We start from the raw sequence: 26,723 nt of genomic DNA, 5'->3' as shown, positions 1-26,723 counted from the left end.
CGTCCGTTGGATACGTGGGACCTCAACCTGGTCTTGACAGCACTACAGTCACCTCCTTTTGAACCCCTTAGGGTGGTCTCACTCCGCTTTCTATCGCAGAAAGTTGTTTTCCTGGTGGCAATCACCTCGCTACGCAGGGTGTCTGAACTTTCAACTCTTTCCTGCAGACAGCCCTTCCTGGTTTTTTCATCAGGACAAGGTGGTTCTCCGTACAGTACCATCCTTCCTTCCGAAGGTCGTGTCCAGCTTCCACCTCAATGAGGAAATATCACTACCGTCTCTTTGCCCGGCTCCCGTTCATAGGGTAGAGAAGGCTCTGCATACGCTTGACCTTGTCAGGGCATTGCGTGTTTACGTGTCTAGGACTGCTCCTTTCCGGAAGTCTGATTCACTTTTCCTTCTTCCAGCAGGCATTCGCAAGGGCCTACCGGCTTCCAAAGCCACCCTTGCTAGGTGGATCAAGTCCACCATTCAAGAGGCTTACCGCCTCAACAATTCTCCTCTTCCGGCCGGTATCACGGCACACTCTACGCGGGCGGTAGGGGCCTCTTGGGCCATTCGGCATCAAGCCTCAGCACATCAAGTGTGTAAGGCAGCCACTTGGACTAGCCTGCACACATTTACAAAACACTACAAAGTGCATACCCAGTCCTCAGCGGATGCGAGCCTGGGTAGACGGGTCCTGCAGGCGGCAGTACCCCAAGTCTAGGGGACTGTCAGCACAATATTCGTCCACTGCTTCCCACCCAGGGACTGCTTTAGGACGTCCCACGGTTCTGTGTCCCGCAATAAGGCGACAGAGTAAAGGAGATTTTTGTGTACTCACCGTAAAATCTTTCTCTTAGCCTTTAATTGGGGGACACAGCTCCCACCCTGTAGCCCTTGCGGGCCGTTGTTACGGTTGGGTTCTCATATTGTTGTTTGAGCCTGTTTATAGTAGCCTTTTTTTACAGGCATGGTTATGTTTCTGGTATATTCCTCCTAATGCTTTTGCACAAAACTGGAGAAGGCTGACGCCGTCCAGGGGTGTATACTGCAGAGGAGGAGCCAAAGTTAATCTTTTTCAGATTATGCATAGTGTCGCCTCCTAGTGGACAGCAGCATAACACCCACGGTTCTGTGTCCCCCAATTAAAGGCTAAGAGAAAGAGATTTTACGGTGAGTACACAAAAATCTCCTTTTTTTTTTTTTTTTTTTTTTTTTTTTAGATTTTAAACTTTTTTTCACTTTTTTTTTTTTTATACTAGAAGCTGCATTTGTCTGATCGCCTCTGCTACACCCAGGCAATGATCAGATCCTCCTGTGTGTAGCAGAAATACTCTCTTGCTATGAGCGCCAACCAATGGATGGTGCTCAAGCTATTCGGCTATGACAACCATGGAGGTCTGCTGGAGACCTCTGGTTGTCATGCCAACCCATCGGTGACCAGCGATCACGTGACGGGGTCACCAATGGGTGGGATTTCCGGCGTGCTTCTGGTAAGGGAGAGTTGAATGCCGTTGTCAGAGATTCACATCGACATTTAACAGGTTAACAGCTGCGGGTGGATCGCGATTCCACCCGTGGCTGTTAAAGGCACATGTCAGCTGTTCAAAACAGCAGACATATGCCGGGAAAGATGTGGGCTCAGCGCCGGAGCCCACATCAAAGGGAGGGCTTCCGACGTATGCGTACTATTACGCCCAACGTTGGAAAGGGGTTAAATGTATTTTATAACTTTAAATTTACCATATGTAACATCTTTAGATTTATCCAAAGATGATGTAATGGATTAGATTGTTTTTAAATTTTCGGCAAAGGCAATTCATCCAGGCATGCGCAGTGACAAATGCAGATCCGGCCAGCCTAAAAAACATTTCATTGTCTGTCCTGTCATGTCAGCGGACGCCAAAATTTGGGCGGATCCGTAAAAAAACGGATCCAACGGATGACCATCCGCCGATAATGCTAGTTAATGGGGGGAAAAAACGATCCGCCTTGAAAAATGGCGGATCCGGGTTTTTTTGCAAAACGGCGGATTTTGACTGATGGAGACAAACGGATGTGTGAAAAAGGCCTTAATAAAACTCTCCAGTTTCCATTAGGAAACAATAACGAAGTGCATCTTCACCCCTGGATTGGAATCCCAGAGTTCCCTTTGTCTAAAATCACCTTTACATTTCAAGGTCAATAGTGACCCTTCATGTAAGAGATCGCTCCCCCGTCAATTAATTAGCCCCCTGCAAAGCAATAATCGCAGGCAACTTGTGGTTGTTATCACAAAGAGATTCCTACCAATGGCCTTTGGGTCTGCCACACATTAAAGCCTAATAGATCGTGGCAGTCAGACTGGGTAATGAGTTGCACTATTTAAGTACCGTGGATCTAAACAGTATACACACCCCTGTTAAAATGCTTTAAACAAATATTATGTTGAAGCTCCATTTCAGTTTATGACAGCACTCAGCCTTTTGGGATAGGCATCTACCACCACCATGACACATTTAAAATTAAAAATCTTTGCCCACTCGTCCTTGCAGTATCCCTCCAAATCTGTCATACTGCTAAGGCATCTCCTATGTACAGTCCTTTTAAGAATTCTTTCATTAGGATTCAGGTCTGGGCTCAGGCTGGGCCATTCCAAAACTTTGATCTTCAGGCGAAGCCATTCTTTTGTTGATTTTTAGCTTTTTCTTAGGCTCGTTGCTGTGATGAATTTCATCTTCAGCTTTTTAATAAAGCTGACCGATATTTCTAACTGTTCGAAATTTCCTCCAGCTTGACTAAAGCCCCAGTTTCAGCTGCCAAAAGAAAATCGCACAGAATACTTCTCTGTGGGGTATGGTGTTCTTTTTAGTGAGGCACAGTGTTGGCTTTGTGTGTGTAAAAAAAAAAAAAAAAAAAATAGTTTGGACTCCTCATACCAGAATACGTTTTCCCACATGTTATTGGCAGACTTGATTTAGGTTTTGGTAAAACATAGCTGAGCTGAAATGTTTTTCTTTGTTAGAAAAGGCTTTCGTCTTGCCACTATACCAAATGAAGCCACTTCTTGACGTCTTCACAGTGTACCATGGTTTATTTAATGCCTTTAAATTTTTTCATACCTCTCCCCTCACTGATGGTTTTCATCAATGTTGTCCCATTGCTGTGTTGTAAGCGGTCTATGGACCATGGCGTTTGCTGTGACATGCAACTAAGAAAATATCAGGAAAACACTACTAGGAGAGCTAAACTTTTTTTATTTTTTTTATTTTCGCCCTCAAAAAGGTTGCGTGTGTGTGTGTGTATGTATGTATATGTGTGTGTATATATATATATATATATATATATATATATATATATATATATATATATATATATATATATATATATATTATATCAGTATATTTAAATTTAGCAGTGGAAAATGTGAAATAAAATGGGGGATGGTGTTTTAGTATGACCTTACGATATCTTTCCTGGGGCGGAACCAGATCTCAGAAGGCAGGGTCCCTGCTGCAGGAAGCCGGCGGCAATAATAGTGGGGCAATACTGCGAGCCCTGGGCTAGCAGGAGGGGGATGTTCAGGCTGCAGATCCCTAGGCTTCAATAAAATGTCGGCAGTGAGGCTGGAGCAGAGTCCCCACCATGCTCATGGATTTCCCAGCTGATGGCTTCAGGAAAATGGCCACCAGAGGCGCCACATGCACAGATTGAGATCTCAAATGGAAATAGAGGCTTGTCGCGTTATTCTGTTAATGCTGCAAAAAGTATATGTTTTATAGTCCCGTCTGTGGTACCTAATAAAGGTGGGAGTCTGCTGAGAGATTGTTACATACAGTTATGAATTGATCCCTGATACAGGCCACATACAAAAATGTTATATAGAACTGTAAATCATAATAAGATGATAAAAAATGACATCCAAGGCAGTTGATAATATGCCACCTTACACAGCCAAGCAGAGTTCTGTCATGAAATGTCCGCAGGTAGGATACTCAATGTAACTTAGCAGACATGTAACCTACCCTGCTGTAGCACCGTCCCAATGCAAACCTGTGGGTACTTGTCGTTGCTGGTCTATTACTGCGGTCCAAGAAAACAAGATTCAACTTCGTTGGTGTGAGGACCAAGGTGCGCACAGCTCCGTTATAGTAGGGAGCAGGGTGCGCACGTGTGCAAGCCAGGAGCGCTCCAGCCGGTAGCGTCCCTGGTTACTTGGCGGAAAAAAGATGGCCGCGATGCTGTGAGAAAGCGTGTGACGTCACAGGTACGGAGTGGCTGTGTGGCCAGAAAGCAATCCGACGTGTTTTGGAGAATACACGGTTCCCCTTACTCAGGGATCTCAGTCAATAGAGGGACTACGTAAAAAAAAAAAAAATTGTAAAAATATTTGAGAAAAAGAAAAATATTTATACCAATGAATGCATACATTTATGTAAAAAGATATAGTACAAAGTATTGCCACATCTGGAATGACCCGATCTATAGAACGGTCACACTACTTAACCTTTTCCGTAAACACGAAGAAAAAAAAAAACTTTTTTCATCAAAATGTCAGGGACAAAGAGTGGAATAAAACCCGATCAAGAAAATAATGTGTAAATAAAAAATGTAGCTGAAAGCGTCATCCTGTCTCGCAAAAAACACGCTATACCTTAGAATACAGCAAAGCAAAAACAATTTTTTTCTATAGGATAGTATTTATTATGCATGTATTCTATAATGCTGTAGATAAGCCCCCGATCCAACCTGAAAGAGAAGAAAAGTAAGTTTTATTATACTCACCCAGGGGGGTGGTCCGGTCCGATGGGTGTCATGGGTCCGGCACCTCCCATCTTGCAATGGCTCCCCGGCATCGCGCTCCTGTGCAGGCATACTTCTTTGCTCTGTTGAGGGCAGAGCAAGGTACTGCAGTGCGCCGGCGCCGGGAAAGGTCAGAGAGACCCAGCACCTGCGCACTGTAGGACTTTCCTCTGCCCTCAACAGGGCAGAGAAGTATGCCTGCGCAGGAGCGCGATGCCGGGGAGCCTGTGAAGCAAGCAGGAGGGCGGCATCGCAAGAAGATGGGAGGCGCCGGACGTGCTACACCCATTGGATTGGACCGTCCCCCCGGGAGAGTATATTAAAACTTATTTTTCTTATCTTTCAGGTCGGATTGGGGGCTTATCTACAGCATTATAGAATGTTGTAGATAAGCCCTGAAAGGCAGTGGCCGTATCTTGTATTGGCCAAACCTGGTGATAGGTTCCCTTTAAACATTAGATTTTAAGGGTTTTTTTGTTTATGGAAATTGTCTCTTCAGAGAGGAGGAGGAATAGGACTATAGTGCCACCTATTGAAAGTAGCAATCCTAAAAGTCAATATCAACCCTTTAATGAACCTTGCCACATGACTTAGGATAAAAGCCAAACCAGAACAGACCCTCAATTTGCAGACACAATGTTTCGGGGGTATTTCCCCTCATCATTGCAAATTATGAGATCTGATTTGGATTGGTGGGAGGCTTAAGACTGGAATTTAAGGTGTAAGGTTTCTGCTTGTTGAGAGTGATGAGTCAGACCTGGTATGTCATAGTGAGATCTCATAGTTTGCACTGATGAGGGGCACTATTCCAAAACAGTGTCTGCAAATTGAGATTCTTGTTTGGCTTTTATCTTAAGTCATGTGACAAGACTCGTTAAAGGGTCGGTAGTGACTTTTAGGATTGCTACTTCCAATAGGTGGTGCCAGAGTTTTAGTCCTCTTCCTCTCTGAAGAGGCAATTTGCATATTTAATTCCCCAGAGGAGCATGCAAACGTTTACATGCCGCTATAAGCTTAGGCTGCGGTTAGCAACAGATCTTGCAGACTTAATCTCAACAAATAATGTCCTGGTCATTCATAAATCCATAGCTAAAAGGTCATTCAGAAATCCACATCAGATGGAAAGAAGAAAATTAAGGTGTTCATAAATGTCCGCTCCTTGCAGCTTGCTCTGAGCCTTTGTAAGTTATGAAATGTTGATACATGTGACAATGAAGTGACCCAAATAGTAAAACCATTGCATCCAGGGCATGCCGAGTTCAAATATTCCAAAACTTGTTTAGTTTTAGCTTGCATGTACAACTCTCCACCGAATGTGTGTCCAGTTCTTCCCTAGAGTTAAATCTAATTTTATGTCATTTATCACCTTCAGGCTGTAGTTAATGAAGACACCCAAGGGAATGTGAGTCAGCTGCAAGCAGAGGTGAAGAAGCTGAAGGAACAGCTTTCTCAGCTCCTTTCCGGACAGATGCCACAGGATATTTCAATTGCCAGGGGTGAGATGAGAAATCAAAAGCATTTCCTACTTAACTCCTTCACCTTCACATTGTGCTTGGAATGATAATGATGTCTTCTGGCTGTCACTACATAAATAATTTGTCAGAGTGGTAAATGTCAGATTCTCAGAAACTGACATTTTTATTTGACTTTTTAATTAAGTCATCTTTTTATTATAGTTCTCATAATTTTTCAAACTTATTGAGTAGTCTAAAACTTTATCTGACTATAAGCACATTGAGTTTTTTTTTACCTGCTGCAACATACTATTTCTAGCTAATAGTGGAAATTAACCCAAAAGTTCTTATCTGCCGAAGATCTAATTGGTGTAGTGGAGGTCTTACTGTCGGGCTATGTTAGCGCGTAACGAATATTCTGCAGATTACCACACTGGACTTTTTTTTAGGAAAATGCATAGTATATTAAATCAGTAGTAATATGGGTGAGATATTACAAAATGTCATTCACATGCTCCTGAAAAAATCTGCAGCGCTATTTGACTTGGTCTGCAGATTTTCACTCAAGATACTGTAAGGCTTTCATACTGGGCGATTTTGCTGCATTTTTTTCTGCAGAAAAACATGATTTCTTGGCAGGAAAGAAGCTCTGCAAAAAACGCATGTTTTAATGCATTTTTATCTTGGGTCTCTTTGTGCAAGTAGAGTGCACCCAGAGGGGAAAAAAAACTACTTCCTTTTGAACCATACCTCTAGGTCATGATCGGACTAGAAAAAAATCCCACAGCACACAGACTATGCGAGTGCTGTCAGATTTATACACATCGATATCCTTTGAAAAGCTGGCAATTCAGCAGCCGCGTACAGTAAAATCACAGCGTGACAGGTTAGCATAGAATAGATATATATACACATAAAATAGATAGATATAAAGATGACCATGATATCTCACAAAATTAGAATATCATCTATTCTGTGCATTTACTAAACATACATTTCAGTAGGCCAACATTTTGGATTTTAAAATCATTTTTTATTCAGTCGCCATGACAGCACCACGAGAGAGGGGATCCGCCCTTCGGGGACAGGAAACCTACAGACATAAAAAGGGCGGCAACTCTCTCCCGTATCAGTTGGTTTCCTGTCCCTGACAGGGGGGCCCCTTCAGACATACCTCAAGATGAAGACGGAAGTTATGCCCTGGCCCGGCAGGCCGGTCCAGGTAGCGGGGGTCCCCTGCCTCAGTCTGTCCGGTGTGCTGAAAGTGCACACTGCAGGGGGACTGCTGGTGGGGCGGCAGCTGGACAAAGCAACCTTCAGGGATAGTGTTGACTTCAAGGGGCCCGTTGCCGCAGGTACAGGTAAGTGCGGCGGGGGGCCTTCCCCCGGGACCGTGCCGGCTGCTCCCGACGGTTGTGGTGAGCGTCGGCAGCGCAGTGGCCTGTAGTGCAGTGGGGGAGTGGCTGTGAGGTCCCGGCGTGTTCGGGTCGCGTCCGGGGTGATGCGCCGGAATGGGGCGGTCCCCGATGACGCGGCCGGGCATGCTCAGTCTGGACCGCGTCGGTGAATCTCCTCCTGCCGGCGTGACACTGCAGCATGCCGGGACGATACTGTCTGGTGAGCGGGGGTGGTGGGGGATGCGCCTGTTTGGCGGTAGGCGCGGTCTCGGGGGGGGGGGGGGTGCCCGACACTGTGCATCATACTACCGGGCAGGCCACCTGGATTCGCCTGCTGGCCCCATCCGGGGGAGGTACCTTGGGGGATGCCTGGCTATTTAAGAGGGTTGCTATGGCGGCCAAGTGCTTCCAGGCCCATTATCTCAAGATGGAGTCACCGGAGCAAGAGGTGCAGCAGCACTCACCAGAGCAGCAGCAGCAACAGGAGCTTCTCTCAGAGAAGCCCCATGGAACATCTACCCAGCAGCGGTCTAGTGGTAGTAGCCGCCCTGGAGGAACCAAAGCCAGTCAGAGGTCTAAGTCCGGCAAATCCTCAGGCCGTAGAGATGCATCATCGGCTGGGAAGGAACCAACGCAGATTACGGTGCCACTCATTTACATACCACGGGTAAGTGATCTTTGAGGAAGTTCACTTGGTGAGGTATTGTCTCTCCTTATGTTCCCTCTCCTTATCTGTCAGGGGGAAAAAATGTTCCGCTAAATCTAAACACAGGGAGTGTGGAGTTCCACTCCCAGATGGCCACGGAAGGAAACTGCAGACCGTGCATTCAGAACTTAGTAGCGGAAGAGACTCCAGACCTTACCACCACCCTGAGAGAGATGGTCAGACAGGAAGTCAGGGGTACGGTTAAACCCCAACCTCAGGAAAAGGGTTTTAAGGAGGAAGAACCCAGATCCCCGGTTTGAATTTCGGGGAGTGACTCTGGGGAACTAAAATCAGATTCATCCCCTTCATCCTCGTCATCTTCAGAGACCAGAGCAGGTCGCTCATGCTTACCGCTTGATCAGATAAATCGGCTTGTGAAAGCAGTGAACAGTACCATGGGGATTGAGGAGCCCCGTTCAGAAAGATCCATGCAGGATGTGATGTTTAAAGGACTAGACAGAAAAACGCGTAGATCCTTTCCTGTGATTGATAAAGTAAATTCCCTGATTACACGGGAATGGAAAAAACCCGAAAGGAAGGGTTCTTTACCACAAGCGTTTAAAAGGAGGTACCCATTCGAGGAGGTAGCATCAGCCGCATGGGATAAGGCCCCAAAACTTGACGCGGCTGTGGCCAAGGCTTGTAAAAGAACCTCTCTACCATTTGAGGACTTAGGTAGCTTAAAGGACCCGCTAGACAGAAGGGCTGATGTGTTCCTAAAATTGTCTTGAGGAAATGTCGGCGGGATCCCTATTGCAGCCACTTGTACGGCCCGATCTCTAATGGTGTGGCTAGACTGCCTAGAGGAACAGCTCAACAACAAGGTCCCTAGAGATGAGATCATATGATCCAGGGTGCAGCGGCGTTTCTTTCGTATGCGTCAGCAGACTCCGTAAAGCTTGCAGCCAGATCGGCGGCCCTTTCTAATGCTGATCGCAGAGCCATATGGCTGAAATGTTGGCCAGGGGACGTGCAGGCCAGGTCGAAGTTGTGCAACATTCCATGTGAAGGGGGAGATCTATTTGGTTAAGTACTAGATGAGCTATTGGAAAAAGCGGGCTATAGCAAAAAACGGTTCCCTTACTTGGGAAGACCCTCATACAGGAGGGACCCTAACAGAAGGTGGTTCGACCTAAGAAGGCTGACTAGAGAGATAACCAGATACGACAGCAACAGGAGGAAAGGTAGAGGGTATATGTTCAATTCCTCCTGTGACCACAGAAAACCACACTGACTACCGGATCAGGTCGGAGGCAGACTTTTACACTTCTGTTTGGCCTGGATAAATATTTCAAATAGCCCTTGGATTCTTAGCGTTATTAAGATGGGGCTAAAATTCAAATTCCAGAAGACACCTAATGACAAATTTCTTCTGACTCCCATTCGTTCTTCACCTGCAGAACAACTGGCGCTAGAATCTGAGGTCCGGGAACTTCAGCAGAAGGGGGTCCTGGTGAAAGTTCTGACGGTACAAAGAGGTAAGGGATTATACTCACCCCTCTTCCTGGTCAAGAAACCAGACGGTTCCTTCCGTACCATTATCAATTTGAAAAGCCTGAATAGATTCTTGCTAGTCCATTCCTTCAAGATGGAGTCTGTGAAATTGGCAATAAAGCTGCTATTCAACAATTGTTTCATGGTAGTCTTAGATCTTAAAGACGCCTACTATCATGTCCCAATACACACAGACTATCAACAGTTCCTAAGAGTAGCAGTTTCATTGGGTGGAATATTTGAACACTTCCAGTTCAGGGCACTCCCTTTCGGGGTTGCTGTTGCCCCCGGGTCTTCACTAAAATAATGGCAGAAGTCATGGCACATCTACACGAACAGAACATACTAGTGATTCCCTATCTGGATGATCTGTTAATTGTCAGTCATTCAGAACCACACTGTACCCCCAATTAAGGAAAGTAATATCGGCCTTACAGAATTTGGGGTGGATTATTAATTTCAAAACGTCGCGATTGCAGCCCCTGGAAGTGCAAGAGTTCCTAGGCCTCATCTTAGACTCTAGAATACAGGAGTGTCGCTTACCGAAGTCGAAGGTGGACAATATTCTACGACAGGCACTCAGGGCAATAAAAAAACCGTCACTCACACTAAGAGGGGCATTGGCACTGTTAGGCTCACTCGCATCATGTATTCCAGCGGTGTTTTGGGCCCAATACCACACCAGAACCCTGCAGTGGGATGTGTTACACAATGCTCGACGTTTAGAGTGCTATCCTGAAAGTAGATTTTCCTTGTCTGCCACGTCTAAACAGTCCTTACATTGGTGGTTACACTTGCCAAATCTACATAGAGGAGTTCCTTGGATAAATCATGTATCCCGAGTAATTACTACGGATGCTAGCCCCAAAGGTTGGGGGCACACATGAGAGATATGTGGGTCCAGGGAATATGGACACAATCTGAACAAGAATTATCGTCTAACCTAAAAGAACTGTTAGCCGTAGAACGAGCTCAAAGTAGTTTCCTTATATTCCTACGGGGCTGACACGTCAGAATATTTTCAGAGAACCAGGTAACGGTAGCTTACATTAACCATCAAGGGGGGACTCGATCCAGATCATTAATGGAACTGGTGGATCGTATCTTTCAGATAGCCGAGGTACATCTATTGTAGCTCACATCTCGTCACATAAAATGGAAGCACAATATCATTGCTGATTACCTAAGCTGCAACAAACTCAGACAAGGAGAATGGGTTCTAAATCAAGATGTGACCGTCCAGGCTGAGAACCACTGGTGAATGAGCTGCTGCGAGTGCAGCATCAGTGACGAGCGGTCAGTGACTAACCATCATGGAGGTTATCGCAGGTCACTGATGCTGCGTTCCCACCAGGCTCAATTGCAGTGACCTCGGTGATATCCCCGCTAGCAGCGTGAGAAAGTCTCACAGTGCAGAGGTGAGTTCACTGTGATGAAATTCTCCCTGTGACCTTGCGTGCAAAAGCACACACTGTATACTGGGCTGTGACATGCAGTGAAACACAGCCCAGTCAATCAGGGGGTGTGTGCAACTGGGTCACGCCTGGCTGAATGAAGGGATTCTGGAACTTGAAGTGACATTGGTGGATGTCAGCGGCAGCTACAGCCGGGGTCACATGGCTGAGCAGTCAGCGATAGCGTCGCTCACCGGCACATATGTCAGCAGTATGTACTTATGGGTCGCCCTCGCACACCCAGGGCAGCGGGGTACTCGGTACCAGGCCGGTGTCAGGCGGGAATGTGTCACAGCAGCGGTGACCCGGTCCGTAGCCCTGGGCGCCCAATATCAATGGCGGTGATGTTAATGGTGTTAAAGTTTATTAGAATAGTTCGTGACACCACCCGTGGTGTTTGGCAAGTAAGATGTTGAGCCAACACTGCATGCAGATCCTCTGGGACTGATGGTGTGGTGCAGCAAAGATGGTGTAGCTCCCCACAGGTGGAGCTGTAGTCCCAGGGCAGTGTAGGTGCAATGGATGTGGAGAGGCGCTGGCTGGTATGGATGCTGGTACCCAGGTGTAGTGGTGCGGGAATAACTGGAGGACACCAGAGTATGCGGTTCCAAAGCTTTACTCACTGTTTGCAGTTCACACCACTGCCTGCCTCCGTACCGTGTTCTCCGGGTCAGGGCTCCAGCCAACCTCCAGGCAGGATAGGATTCTCCCTTCCACACTCCGCCAACATGTACCTTACTGAACGACTCCTCCAATGCGCCTTTAGGTGCGAAGCACTCCAGTACTTAGTTACCCTGGAATGCCTCTCTCTTGGTGTTCCTAGTCTTTACTTGTATGACAGACAGCTGTAGCCTGCTTTGGGGACTCCACTCTGCATCCCGGCTCTCTATTAAGTTGCTGTTGTGTCCCAAGTCTATGATGGCAGCAAGGCGTTAGCGGCTCACTACTCCTCCGGTGTCTGTTGCCGGACATAAAGATCCAATCAACCTCGGGGACCGGGCCCCGGCCTTTGCGCTCTCTGGACTGGAAGGGTTCTCTATCTTTCTTCAACCATATTCCCACCGTCCTTCTAATCTCCTTCGTTCCGATCTGTTCTATCTCTCTTATGGAATCTGTAGTCTCCAGTCTACGTCTCTTTCTCCTTCTCTTCCTTCCCTAGGGAGCTCGTTCCACTAAGACCCAGTCCTCAGCCTCTCCTGACTGACTGCCTTCCTCCGCCTTGAGCTCCTCTCAGGCTGACCTGCTGTCAGCCTGCTCTCTTTCTCTCTTAGACCCTCGTCTGACTGACCTGAAATCCTACACCTTCCCTCTCTTTTGTATCATCTCACTCCACCCGCCTCCCAGCACATCTCATGTTACGAAGCAGGGTTCCACGAGGGGTGCTCTGCTAACCCCCAGCCTGAAGCTGTTAGGTGGCCCCACTGAACTATCCTGTGTGTGGAATGCAGGTGTGGAGCGTGGTCAGGAGTTCCCACCTTACCTGGATGGTGGGGCACTACACCTTAGGAGAAGGTGCAGTACCTCTGCGGCGACTGAAGCCTCAGGGGCGCCACACTTACAAAAACAGAGGTTTGATTAACAGAGGTTTGCCACCTGATAATGAGGAGGACGATTGGAGATCTGGAGTTTCTGACTGGATTTAAGACAATCGACTCCCTCTATCCCTGATGGTGATTTTTTTTCCTGCCTCCTGAGGTCTTAGTTTCCTAAAAGTGTTCTTTTGCTATTGTTCACATTTGATCTGGTTTTGTCTATTTCAGTTTTTTGTGGTCAGCCAGCTCCGGCTGTGCAGAATCTCCATCCATATGTTACGGCTTGTGCCAGTTTGTTTTTGTCCCTTATTAGATTGGCCTCTTTTTGCTCTGCTTTCAGAATATACCAGAGTGCTCATATAGTAGGCGAAGTAGTGCAACTTCAGTATTTTTCTATCAGACTTGTTGGACATTTTTTGCAGGGCTTTTTGCGTGATTGCAGAAAGTATCTTTCCTGTCCTGTTCGGCTTATACGCGAGTATATATGGTAATTGGCTCCCTTTTACCGATCTTGAAATAAAGAAAAGTAAAAAGAATTAAATAAGCGAACTTGGTATTAGCACATTTATAAAAGTCCCAAACCTTTGAAATACAAGATTGACCTATACTTTGTGAAGAAAAAATTAAATGGAAGAATAGCTATTTTCAGGTGAGCCACTCCCCCAAAATGCAGTAAAAAAAACAATGAAAATGGCCTAATGTACCCCAAAATTGTATCAATAAAAACTACAACTTTTCACAAAAAAAAGCTTTCATATAGCTCTACTTATTGAAAAGTTAAGGGTCTCGGAAAATGCAAATTATATCCAATTTCTGTAACTGTGTTCAGTTTTATAGAGAACAATGAAAATTGAAGTAGAACAGTAGAGCAATTCCATTAATTTACACAAAACTGGTGAAAATATTATGGACTATGGAAATACTTGCACTTTACTGACACGTAATTACTTCAACTGAAATTTGAGTGCCATCATTCGTTTTTGTGCCATCACGTTCCACAGTCACATAGAAGTGTTCGTTTTTCTTATGGATAGATTTTTCTTAAGGAGGACCTGATTGGCAGAGTGTGTCCTGGACGGGTAAAATGGCACACCCTCAAAGAAGACTGAAGAAACATCCAGTTGCACTATAAGCCGTGATTTCACATACTGCGCTCCAAAAGCAACAAATGGGAATATCTCTGCAATGCAGCTACGCAGAGCAAAGCAGAAAGAAGTGGTAGAATCAGGGAGATCAGGGATGATTACAAGGTATTAAACTTTTTTTCAGCTAGTGACAGGTCTTTTTTTTTTTTTTTTTTTTAAATAGACCTTCTTGTTTCAGACTTGCTTACAATGGTTTTGTTTGAAGGATTGGCAGGGTTTACACATGACCGAAATTTGTGGTTTTGCCACTATGTGCACAATAATATAAAGCTTTGTATGAACTATTTTCATTCTTATACCTAGCACCTTCTGTGGATGAAAACTTTACGGACTACATGAACAACTTCTTAGAAGCAATGATGCTCCTGGAGAAGTCGGACACTGAAAAGAAGGTGAGATCAGTAATTACCTGTATGGTCATAGAATTGTTTAGAAGTGGAAAGAAAGGGTCACAGGTTCAGTGAAAGTAGCTGTCCTGTCTGGCTTTTTGGTTTCGGATATGGATATGCAAGTGATCCCAGTGGATGTCAATGATTTTCTAAGGTTTCTTAATGTTCACAGTTATTTCAAGTAAAAAAAAAAATGGAAAACATCTATTAAAATTATCTAACCTCCATTGGGATTATTTGCATATCCATAATGGATCTGGTAAAAAAAAAAAAAATAAATAAAAATGGAAGTCAGTGCTGAATTCAACCGTAGGCCTCTAAAATCCTAGAGGTTGGTTTCCATAAAACAGGCAGTCTTCCTGTTAGGTACATTCAAAATATGGACAACTCTAGAAAATGGGCATCCTATGAGCATTTCTTTGTGTATATAGATATATATCTTTCACCTCATGCAGAGTTCTATGAATTCTACATATGATCTGTTTCACTGCTGACTACAGTGAACCTAGCTTGAGAAAAAATGCTATTTGCCTGCAGATATAGAGTTAATCTGCATGTAAATAGCATTAAAATGCTGCCTTACTGAAAGCATTCCTACTGGGAGGAAATTACCTTATATCCTCCCAGGAGCTGCTAGCTGCACATGCAAGCTGTCAATCAAAGTGCCAGGGAGTGATCATATCTGCAGCTCACAAAATTGTGGATGTAATCTCTCCATGCACTTTCTGATGACCAAAAGACAGCAGCTCCTGCAATGATACAAGCTCATTTCCCCTCAGGACTCATGCTTTCATTAAAGTGACAGGGCAGCATTTTAACGCTTTTTATCTGTAGATTAATCCCTTGGTGACCGCCAATACGTCTTTTTACTGACCTGTAATATAACAGACTAGCATCCCCATACAGGTGACAATCCAGCAGCTGTCGGCTGCACACTATAGCTGACAACTTGCGGCATCAGCCACGATCAGTTTTGGTACCGACTATAGTCGTTTAACCCCTTAAATGCCGCTGTCAATAATGACTACAGCATTTAGATGGTTAACAGAGTGTAAGGACTTCTTATTTAACCCCATCGGCGCACACAGATCTTGATGGTGTGGTCCTGATGTTTCCCATGGCGATTCACAGCCAAATAATGGCCTGAAAGTCTTCCGGCTATAGCGGTCTGTTCAGAAGTGATCAACATTTAATGGTAAAAATAAACGTCTTCATTTCTGTTATGCCACTTTGCATTAATTCCTGAAAACCACCTGAAGAATTAATAACTACTTGATGGCAATTTTGAATTGAGGGGTGCAGTTTTTAAAATGGTATCACTTTTGAGGATTTTCCAATTCTATACGAACCCGAAAGTCACTTCAAAACTTAATAGGTCCCTAAGAAAAATAAGATTTATAAATTTTCTTGAAAAAATGAAAAGCTACTGTGACATTTTTAAATCTTCTAAAATGCTAACAATATGAAACAACATTTTGCAAATGGTGCTGATGTAAAGCAGACATGAGGAAAATGTAATGGATTAATGTTTTTGCGTGGTGTGGCTATCTGGATTAAAATGATCGCATTAACCCTTAGGAGGGAAGTCCTAATGTCTGACAAAATGTGCAGCAAGTCCACATGGAGGGGGTGTGGGAAGACCCCACGCGTATCACGGCTCTAGGCAGCTTCGTCAGGGAAGGATCAGTAAAACTTCTGATGAAGCTGCTTAGAGCAGCGATACGCGTGGGGTCTTCCCACACCCCCTCCATGTGGACTTGCTGCCCATTTTGGCGGACATTAGGACTTCCCTCCTTGATCTGCTTGGGTAGCTATGTTTAGGGTTATTTCTCCCTTATCCCTATTAGGGTGGTAAGGGTTAATTTGATCGCTTTTATCAAGATAGCCACACCACACAGAAACATTGCTTTAGCCCCAATTTTCTCAGTTTTGTAAGAGGTAACACCAAAATGTGGACCCCACTGTTTGTCACCCACGTTCTTACAAGCATGACAATACCCCACATGCAGTGAAAAAGTTCTGCTTGGACAAACGGCAGGACTTGGAATGGAAAGAGCAATATTTGAATCTATCTCGCTCTCTCTATCTCTTTCCGGACCGCGATCACTTTAAATTTCCAGCACATTTCATCTTCGCCGGATAACTAAGGCCCAAACATATTTTATTTCAGAGACATTTGTGGGGATCCATGAACAGGAATAACAGGCAGTGGGTTTTTGTGAAATATATTGTCTGGTATATAAAGTGGTTTGGTGGGCAATTAATTGTGGGGCTTCTTGGATAGCAAAAATTTGGAAAAATTCAAAGGGGATAAAATTGGTGGCATGCTAAGAATAGCCTCATAAATATACCAAAATGTCTCTGAGGACCCAATACAGAGAGGTTCAATGAAATGTCAACCAAAATGTATCACTAACGTGAAGTACAATGTGTATGTCTCAAAAAAATCAGTCTCGGAATGACTGGGATATTTTGGAACGTTCCAGAGTTATTAACTAATAAAACAACACTGGTCAGATTTCTAAACTTTAGCTTGGTCATTAAGTTCAAAATTGGCTCTGTCGCTAAGGGGTTAAAGGAAACGTGTCGACTGATTCATGCTGCCCAAACCGTGGGCACCAAGAATAAGATCCTTGCTGCATTATTGCAGCCAGATTTATTTTTTTCTGAAATGCTCTGGTGTTTAGAGAAAATGTCGTTAGAAGATCCAGCCAAGGACCAGATATGAGACTAGTCCAGCTTCTCCCTTGCGATAGCCTCTCACAGTGCTAAGAAAAGTCTGCCAGGGATGGGACTGGACTAAAAGTACGTTTTCTCTGAAATACCGGTGCATTTCCAAGAAAAATATACCGGGTGCATCACTAATTCATGCTGCCCATGACATGTCCCTTACAGAGATGTACAATTGATCTGTATGAGGCGCCTCCTTTTCTCTTCCTATTTTTGTGCTAATAGGAATACAAATGTGATGACAGGAAGTGTTAGAGCAGTTGCTTGTAATAGAGGCTGTGCTGTTACTGCAGACAATTTACTAAATAACATACATTACAGAAATTGAATTTAAATAACTTTATTATTTTAGGATTAAGTTTGCTCTCTACTTTTTTTTTAACTAACTAAATGTATATCTTAAGGAAAGTTAGGGGTTTTTTTTTAAAGGAAAGAAACCTTGTCAATGTCACATTGTCGCTTTAATAAATGTTTTATAGGTGCTGTTACAAAAAGTTGCTCAACTTGAAGATCTTTGTAACAAAAAAGAGAAGTTCATCCAGTCCAATAAAATGATTGTAAAATTCAGAGAAGATCACATCGCTCGACTTGAGAAAACCCATAAAGAGGGACGAAATTCTTTTTCCAATAATGAACATGAGGATCTGATGGCGGGAATGAGGGAAGAGCTGCTTGTGTTAAAGGAGCAGGTACAAGTTGTTCAGTTTTTCTTCCACATCTTTGCTGGTATTTCTGATGACGTCAGAAACTAATGCAGGACATCTTTTTTTTTTTTTTTCACACCTTGCATTTTTGCCGTGGTACATCATCACAGCATTTTACAGTACCAGCAAAAGAGAATTAGATTTCTGTTAAAATACATGCAAAAACACTTTCCACACAGCGGTTTTGCGGCACAAAAATATGCTGCAAGTACTCAACATGGGCACATAGCCTTAGTCTTGCATCAAAGTGGTGGCAAAAATAGTCTCCAAATCATCATATAACAACTATGTTATGATGTATTAAATTGCATCCATATGCTAATTGCATACTAAAGATAGCAACTCAATATGATATTACATAAAGAGAAGAGCGGAATCAATGCTATGTATCAAAACTGTATAAATTTTATTACACACAAATAATGAACACACATACACATAAAATATTAAAAAAAAGGTTCTGGAGCAGACCATAATACTGTATATGGGAGTTCCAGGACACACACCATGCAATATGACGGGTAATGATTGATTCAGCAATCTTGATTAGCTGCTCCTTTGTGCATATTTAGTCGTAGGTGGGGTTTGAAGACCTTTCTCACTGTGGCCACGGTATAGGAATAAATGTCAGGAATTATACATGCCAGCATATGAGAAGATTACCGTATATCCTGAACTCCTTCTTTCCCCTTACCACTTACCAGTAGAGAGTGGGATTGCCCCATATTTCAGCACTTGATTTGCACTTTACCCCTTTATGGGACAGCATTCCATAATTACAGTGGGGGAAAAAAAGTATTTAGTCAGTCAGCAATAGTGCAAGTTCCACCACTTAAAAAGATGAGAGGCGTCTGTAATTTACATCATAGGTAGACCTCAACTATGGGAGACAAACTGAGAAAAAAAAATCCAGAAAATCACATTGTCTGTTTTTTTTTTTTCATTTTATTTGCATATTATGGTGGAAAATAAGTATTTGGTCAGAAACAAGCAATCAAGATTTCTGGCTCTCACAGACCTGTAACTTCTTCTTTAAGAGTCTCCTCTTTCCTCCACTCATTACCTGTAGTAATGGCACCTGTTTAAACTTGTTATCAGTATAAAAAGACACCTGTGCACACCCTCAAACAGTCTGACTCCAAACTCCACTATGGTGAAGACCAAAGAGCTGTCAAAGGACACCAGAAACAAAATTGTAGCCCTGCACCAGGCTGGGAAGACTGAATCTGCAATAGCCAACCAGCTTGGAGTGAAGAAATCAACTGTGGGAGCAATAATTAGAAAATGGAAGACATACAAGACCACTGATAATCTCCCTCGATCTGGTGCTCCACGCAAAATCCCACCCCGTGGGGTCAGAATGATCACAAGAACGGTGAGCAAAAATCCCAGAACCACGCGGGGGGACCTAGTGAATGAACTGCAGAGAGCTGGGACCAATGTAACAAGGCCTACCATAAGTAACACACTACGCCACCATGGACTCAGATCCTGCAGTGCCAGATGTGTCCCACTGCTTAAGCCTGTACATGTCCGGGCCCGTCTGAAGTTTGCTAGAGAGCATTTGGATGATCCAGAGGAGTTTTGGGAGAATGTCCTATGGTCTGATGAAACCAAACTGGAACTGTTTGGTAGAAACACAACTTGTCGTGTTTGGAGGAAAAAGAATACTGAGTTGCATCCATCAAACACCATACCTACTGTAAAGCATGGTGGTGGAAACATCATGCTTTGGGGCTGTTTCTCTGCAAAGGGGCCAGGACGACTGATCCGGGTACATGAAAGAATGAATGGGGCCATGTTTCGTGAGATTTTGAGTGCAAACCTCCTTCCATCAGCAAGGGCATTGAAGATGAAACGTGGCTGGGTCTTTCAACATGACAATGATCCAAAGCACACCGCCAGGGCAACGAAGGAGTGGCTTCGTAAGAAGCATTTCAAGGTCCTGGAGTGGCCTAGCCAGTCTCCAGATCTCAACCCTATAGAAAACCTTTGGAGGGAGTTGAAAGTCCGTGTTGCCAAGCGAAAAGCCAAAAACATCACTGCTCTAGAGGAGATCTGCATGGAGGAATGGGCCAACATACCAACAACAGTGTGGCAACCTTGTGAAGACTTACAGAAAACGTTTGACCTCTGTCATTGCCAACAAAGGATATATCACAAAGTATTGAGATGAAATTTTGTTTCTGACCAAATACTTATTTTCCACCATAATATGCAAATAAAATGAAAAAAAAAAACAGACAATGTGATTTTCTGGATTTTTTTTTCTCAGTTTGTCTCCCATTGTTGAGGTCCACCTATGATGTAAATTACAGACGCCTCTCATCTTTTTAAGTGGTGGAACTTGCGCTATTGCTGACTGACTAAATACTTTTTTTCCCCACTGTATATCTTTAGTGTACCCTTCATGCATCAGTGTTGTGCCTGTTACTCGTGGTTATTTTTGGGTTTTGTCGTCATTAACCTTTAATATTGGCTTTACTTATATCATTGTCTGCTCCAGAACCTTTTTTTTTAATATTTTGTGTATGTGTGTTCATTATTTGTGTGTAATAAAATGTATACAGTTTTGATACATAGCATTGACTCTGTTACATCATAGTGGTGTAGTGTGGCTACACATTACTATTCACTTACGGTATGTATTATTAGCCACTTAGGATGTGACCAAATAACCAGACGAAATCAGTGTCCATGTTCAGCCTCTTCATCTTATAAGATCCTTAGTGTACATGTAAATCTATTTAGATTACCATTTGGGTTTTCCTGTGTGATTCTTCCTATCAGTTATAAACTACAGGTATCTGTGACCTCTCCTAGGATTTTTTTTTTTTTTCAACAAGAGCGTCTGTATATGTTTGTTTTTTAGCTTCTTTTAATTTGTCCTTCTTTCTTTTTTTAATAACCAATGACCAGATTGAACACCACCCCCGCGTAGCAAAGTATGCCCTAGAGAACCATAGCCTTAGAGAGGAGAATAAAAGCCTGCGCTCTCTTCAGTCTGTAAAACGGGCTCAAGAAATTCATAATCAAATGATTACAGATCTTGAGAGAGCTTTCCTGGAGGCATCCTCAGCAGTTAAGAGCAATGGAGGTGAGAAAAAATAACGTGTTGCAGAATTTATTTCATGTACAGGATATGTGGGCTGATTTGTTTCCGTATACACGCTCCTTTCTATCACTTCATCGTGTGTGTGTGTGTGTGTGTATGTGTGTGTATATATATATATATATATATATATATATATATATATATATATATATATATATATATATATATATATATATATATTTATTTATTAGCTGGAGAGCCCGGGGCTGCCCGGGCATAGTAACTAACTGTGGTTAGTTATAGCAAATTATAATTATCCTCCATCCCATAGTCCCTTGCCCATATACCCATCATACATATCCTCCATCCCATAGTCGAGTGCCCATATACCCATCACACATCTTCCATCCCATAGTCCCATGCCCATATACCGATCATGCATATTCTCCATCCCATAGTCCCATGCCCATATACCCATCATGCATATTCTCCATCCCATAGTCCCATGCCCATATACCCATCATGCATATTCTCCATCCCATAGTCCCATGCCCATATACCCATCATACATATTCGCCATCCCATAGTTCCATGCCCATATACCCATCATACATATCCGCCATCCCATAGTCCCGTGCCCATATACCCGTCATACATATCCTCCATCCCATAGTCCAGTGCCCATATACCCATCACACATCCTCCATCCCATAGTCCCGTGCCCATATACAGTGGGGAAAAAAAGTATTTAGTCAGTCAGCAATAGTGCAAGTTCCACCACTTAAAAAGATGAGAGGCGTCTGTAATTTACATCATAGGTAGACCTCAACTATGGGAGACAAACTGAGAAAAAAAAATCCAGAAAATCACATTGTCTGTTTTTTTTTTTCATTTTATTTGCATATTATGGTGGAAAATAAGTATTTGGTCAGAAACAAGCAATCAAGATTTCTGGCTCTCACAGACCTGTAACTTCTTCTTTAAGAGTCTCCTCTTTCCTCCACTCATTACCTGTAGTAATGGCACCTGTTTAAACTTGTTATCAGTATAAAAATACACCTGTGCACACCCTCAAACAGTCTGACTCCAAACTCCACTATGGTGAAGACCAAAGAGCTGTCAAAGGACACCAGAAACAAAATTGTAGCCCTGCACCAGGCTGGGAAGACTGAATCTGCAATAGCCAACCAGCTTGGAGTGAAGAAATCAACTGTGGGAGCAATAATTAGAAAATGGAAGACATACAAGACCACTGATAATCTCCCTCGATCTGGTGCTCCACACAAAATCCCACCCCGTGAGGTCAGAATGATCACAAGAACGGTGAGCAAAAATCCCAGAACCACGCGGGGGGACCTAGTGAATGAACTGCAGAGAGCTGGGACCAATGTAACAAGGCCTACCATAAGTAACACACTACGCCACCATGGACTCAGATCCTGCAGTGCCAGACGTGTCCCACTGCTTAAGCCTGTATATGTCCGGGCCCGTCTGAAGTTTGCTAGAGAGCATTTGGATGATCCAGAGGAGTTTTGGGAGAATGTCCTATGGTCTGATGAAACCAAACTGGAACTGTTTGGTAGAAACACAACTTGTCGTGTTTGGAGGAAAAAGAATACTGAGTTGCATCCATCAAACACCATACCTACTGTAAAGCATGGTGGTGGAAACATCATGCTTTGGGGCTGTTTCTCTGCAAAGGGGCCAGGACGACTGATCCGGGTACATGAAAGAATGAATGGGGCCATGTATCGTGAGATTTTGCGTGCAAACCTCCTTCCATCAGCAAGGGCATTGAAGATGAAACGTGGCTGGGTCTTTCAACATGACAATGATCCAAAGCACACCACCAGGGCAACGAAGGAGTGGCTTCGTAAGAAGCATTTCAAGGCCCTGGAGTGGCCTAGCCAGTCTCCAGATCTCAACCCTATAGAAAACCTTTGGAGGGAGTTGAAAGTCCGTGTTGCCAAGCGAAAAGCCAAAAACATCACTGCTCTAGAGGAGATCTGCATGGAGGAATGGGCCAACATACCAACAACAGTGTGTGGCAACCTTGTGAAGACTTACAGAAAACGTTTGACCTCTATCATTGCCAACAAAGGATATATCACAAAGTATTGAGATGAAATTTTGTTTCTGACCAAATACTTATTTTCCACCATAATATGCAAATAAAATGAAAAAAAAAACAGACAATGTGATTTTCTGGATTTTTTTTTCTCAGTTTGTCTCCCATAGTTGAGGTCTACCTATGATGTAAATTACAGACGCCTCTCATCTTTTTAAGTGGTGGAACTTGCACTATTGCTGACTGACTAAATACTTTTTTCCCCACTGTACCCGTCATACATATCCTCCATCCCATAGTCCAGTGCCCATATACCCATCACACATCCTCCATCCCATAGTCCCGTGCCCATATACCCATCACACATCCTCCATCCCATAGTCAACCATTATGACATCATAATGAGAGGCGGGGCTTGCAACCTATGATGACTTCAGCGTCACCATGGCAACCATTATGACATCATAATGAGGGGAGGGGCTTGATACACACGCACACTTTTTCCCCATTATGTAGATAGGGGCAAAATTGTTTGGTGAATTGGAACACGCGGGGTTAAAATTTCGCCTCACAACATAGCTTAGGACACTCTGTGCCAAATTTTGTGGCTGTAGCTGCGACGGTGCGGATGCCAATCCCGGACATACACGCATACATACATACACACCCACATTGAGAGATATATATATATATATATATATATATATATATATATATATATATATATATATATATATATATATATTAATAATATATTTAATAAGAGGAGACATTGATGCCGCTAGCAGTCACAAATGTTTCCAAAATGTGTTGTTTGTTCAGTCGCCATGACAGCACCACCTGAGAGGGGATCCGCCCTTCGGGGACAGGAAACCTACAGACAGAAAAAGGGTGGCCCTCTCTCCCGCCTCAGTTGGTTTCCTGTCCCTGACAGGGGATCCCTTCAGAGTGTTCAGTATGGAATCCCATGCACGGCAGGCCGATTCAGGCAGCGGGGGTCCCCTGCCTCGGTCTGTCCGGAGTATTGGAAGTGCCGCACAACAGGGGGACTGTTGGTTCAGGCGGCAGCAGGTGGAAGAGGCCTTCAGGGGGAGAGCCTACTTCTAGGGGCTCAACGCCAGTACCGGGCAAGTACCTCCGGGCTGTCCCTCCTCGTCCGATACTGCGGGGGGGCGCCGGTTGCCTTCGGCGGGGGCGCGGGCCCGTGTTAGTCCGCGGCGTGCCCGGGGCGTCTGCTTCCGCCGGAGGTGGGGGCCGCTGGTTCACGGGCGCGGACCGGTGACGCGGCCTGGTCGCGCCGTATGACGCGCCAGACGTGCACTGTGGGCCGCGGCGTCGGGTGTGCACCTCTGGGGGGGTGGGCGGCCGGGGCGCGTGCGTGCGCCCGGGGCGGCGCATGCGCCGGGTCGGGGGTTTCCGGTCCCCGCCGCGGACACGGTCGGGGGGGAGGAGCCAGATATCAGGGGGTTCTCAGGACACCTGTGAGCCCCATAGGGGGCAGTACCGGGGGTTGGCCAGCTACTTAGCTGCCTCAGAGCAGCTGCAAGGCGCTTCTGGCCCTGTGTTGTTTGATAATGGCGTCGCAGGAGCAGGCAGAGGCACTGGACGAGCATCCACAGACGCAACCTCAGCCTTTAGAAAAATCCCAGCAGCGGTCTAGCAGCAGCAGCCGCTTTGAGAAACATAGATCAACTCAGAAGGCGAGACCAGAAAAGTCCACGAGCCGTAAAGGATCGGCGGCTCCGATGGACCCCCCACAGAACCCGATACTGCGCCGTTTAAAGCCAGGGTAAGTGAGCTGCGAGGAAGTTCACCGTGGTGAATTTCTGTTCCCCTTATGTTCCCTCTCTCCATTCTGCCGGGGGAAAAAGTGCTCTGGGAAGAGCAAGCACAGAGAGTGTGCTGAATGCGGGGTTCCCCTCCCGGACTGTCAGGGAAGGAAGTTATGTAGACCCTGCATACATCGCCTAGTCACAGAAGAGACCGCTGACTTTACCTCCAGTATACGGGAGATAGTCAGGCAGGGGGTTAGGGATCTAACCGAACCCCTATCTCCGGACACGGGATTCAGGGAGAAATCCCCTAGATCCCCCGTTCTGGTCTCCGATAGCGACTCGCAGCAGTTAAAATCAGATTCATCATCATCTGAAGCCAGATCAGGCCACTCCTGTTTTCCACTAGAACGAGTCAATCATCTAGTAAAGGCGGTAACCACCACAATGGGGATTGAGGAGACTCCGACAGAGAAGTCAGTACAGGATTCGATGTTTCGGGGATTGGACTGAAAAAATCGAAGGTCCTTTCCATTGGTAGACAAGATTAGTGCCCTTATTACAAGGGAGTGGAAAACACCTGAGCGGAAAGGCTCCCTGCCTCCTGCCTTCAAAAGAAGGTATCCATTTGAGGAAACAGCTTCGTCCTCATGGGACAAAGCCCCAAGATTGGACGCGGCTATCGCTAAAGCGTGCAAAAAGACGTCTCTACCTTTTGAGGACCTTGGTAGCTTAAAGGACCCGCTGGACAGGAAGGCGGATGTGTTCCTCAAAGGAACCTGGGAAACATCAGCTGGAGCCCTACGGCCAGCGATCGCTGCCACGTGCACTGCCAGGTCCTTAATGGTATGGTTGGAGCAGCTTAGAGATAAGGTCCCAAGACAGGACATTCTTTTCTCCCTCTCTACAGCCCAGGGAGCGGCGGCCTTCCTCTCAGACGCGTCGGCAGACTCTGTGAAGTTAGCAGCCAGATCCGCGGCCCTCTCCAATGCCGCTTGTAGGGCCTTGTGGCTCAAATGTTGGCCAGGTGACATGCAGGCCAGATCAAAGTTATGCGGTATCCCATGCGAAGGGGTTTACTTATTTGGTAAAGTGCTTGATGAAACTATTAGAGAAAGCTGGCGACAGCAAGAAACGCTTTCCCTATTTAGGAAGACCGCCTTACAGAAGAGACTCCTTCAGAAGGTGGTTTGACTGTAGGAGAACAACAAGAGAAAGACCCAGATATGACGCCAGGAGGAAAGGTAGGGGGTATATGTTTAATACCCCCCGGGACCGCAGCGATCCCAAATGACTGCCGGACCAGGTGGGTTGGAGGTTGTTGTCCTTCTACCTATCTTGGTCTCGTATTTCAAACAGTCCTTGGATACGGAACATTATCAGAGCAGAACTGAGGTTTTAGTTCCGGCATACTCCTCGTGAGAAGTTTCTTCTAACCCCTATCCGTTTTTCATCTACAAAACAGAAGGCGTTGGAGGCGGAGATCCAGGATCTTCTCCAGAAGGGTGTCTTGGTGAAGGTTCCCGAGCTACAAAGAGGTAAGGGGTTTTACTCCCCCCCCCCCCCCCCCCCCCCCCTCTTTCTAGTCAAGAAGCCAGGTGGCTGCTTCCGCACCATTATTAATCTCAGAAGCCTTAATAAATTCATTGAAAATCACTCTTTCAAAATGGAGTCTGTAAAATCGGCGGTTAAATTGCTATTCGGTGGGTGCTTTATGGTAGTCTTAGACCTTAAAGACGCCTATTATCATGTCCCGATACACGCAGATCATCAGCAATTTCTAAGGGTGGCTATTTCACTGGGCAGAACTATAGACCATTTCCAATACAGGGCACTTCCCTTTTGGGTGGCAGTGGCACCCCGGGTCTTCACAAAGATAATGGCGGAGGTTATGGCTCATTTGCACGAACAAGACATTCTCGTGATCCCCTATCTAGACGATCTACTAATTGTGGGGCAGTCGGAGTCTCACTGCACTACCCAATTAGGGAAGGTAATATCCAGCCTCCAAGGTCTAGGTTGGATCATTAATTTTAAGAAGTCACGACTGCAGCCC

General features: G+C 44.9%; 1 protein-coding gene across 1 annotated transcript in view; it reads left to right on the top strand.

The window, feature by feature from the left end:
- KIF15 (kinesin family member 15) overlaps positions 1-26,723 on the top strand; it is a 183,337-nt gene that overhangs the window by 65,435 nt on the left and 91,179 nt on the right. The window contains exons 11-14 of the mRNA XM_073550085.1: positions 6,140-6,263; positions 14,253-14,341; positions 17,548-17,757; positions 20,692-20,869. Of these exons, the coding sequence (XP_073406186.1) occupies positions 6,140-6,263; positions 14,253-14,341; positions 17,548-17,757; positions 20,692-20,869 (601 nt within the window). The remainder of the gene's footprint in view (positions 1-6,139; positions 6,264-14,252; positions 14,342-17,547; positions 17,758-20,691; positions 20,870-26,723) is intronic.

Source organism: Dendrobates tinctorius, unplaced genomic scaffold, assembly GCF_039654945.1.
Source record: "Dendrobates tinctorius isolate UK_male_01 unplaced genomic scaffold, ASM3965494v1 ptg000162l, whole genome shotgun sequence".
Classification (NCBI taxonomy): domain Eukaryota; kingdom Metazoa; phylum Chordata; class Amphibia; order Anura; family Dendrobatidae; genus Dendrobates; species Dendrobates tinctorius.
This window is presented reverse-complemented; position numbering and strand designations above follow the sequence as displayed.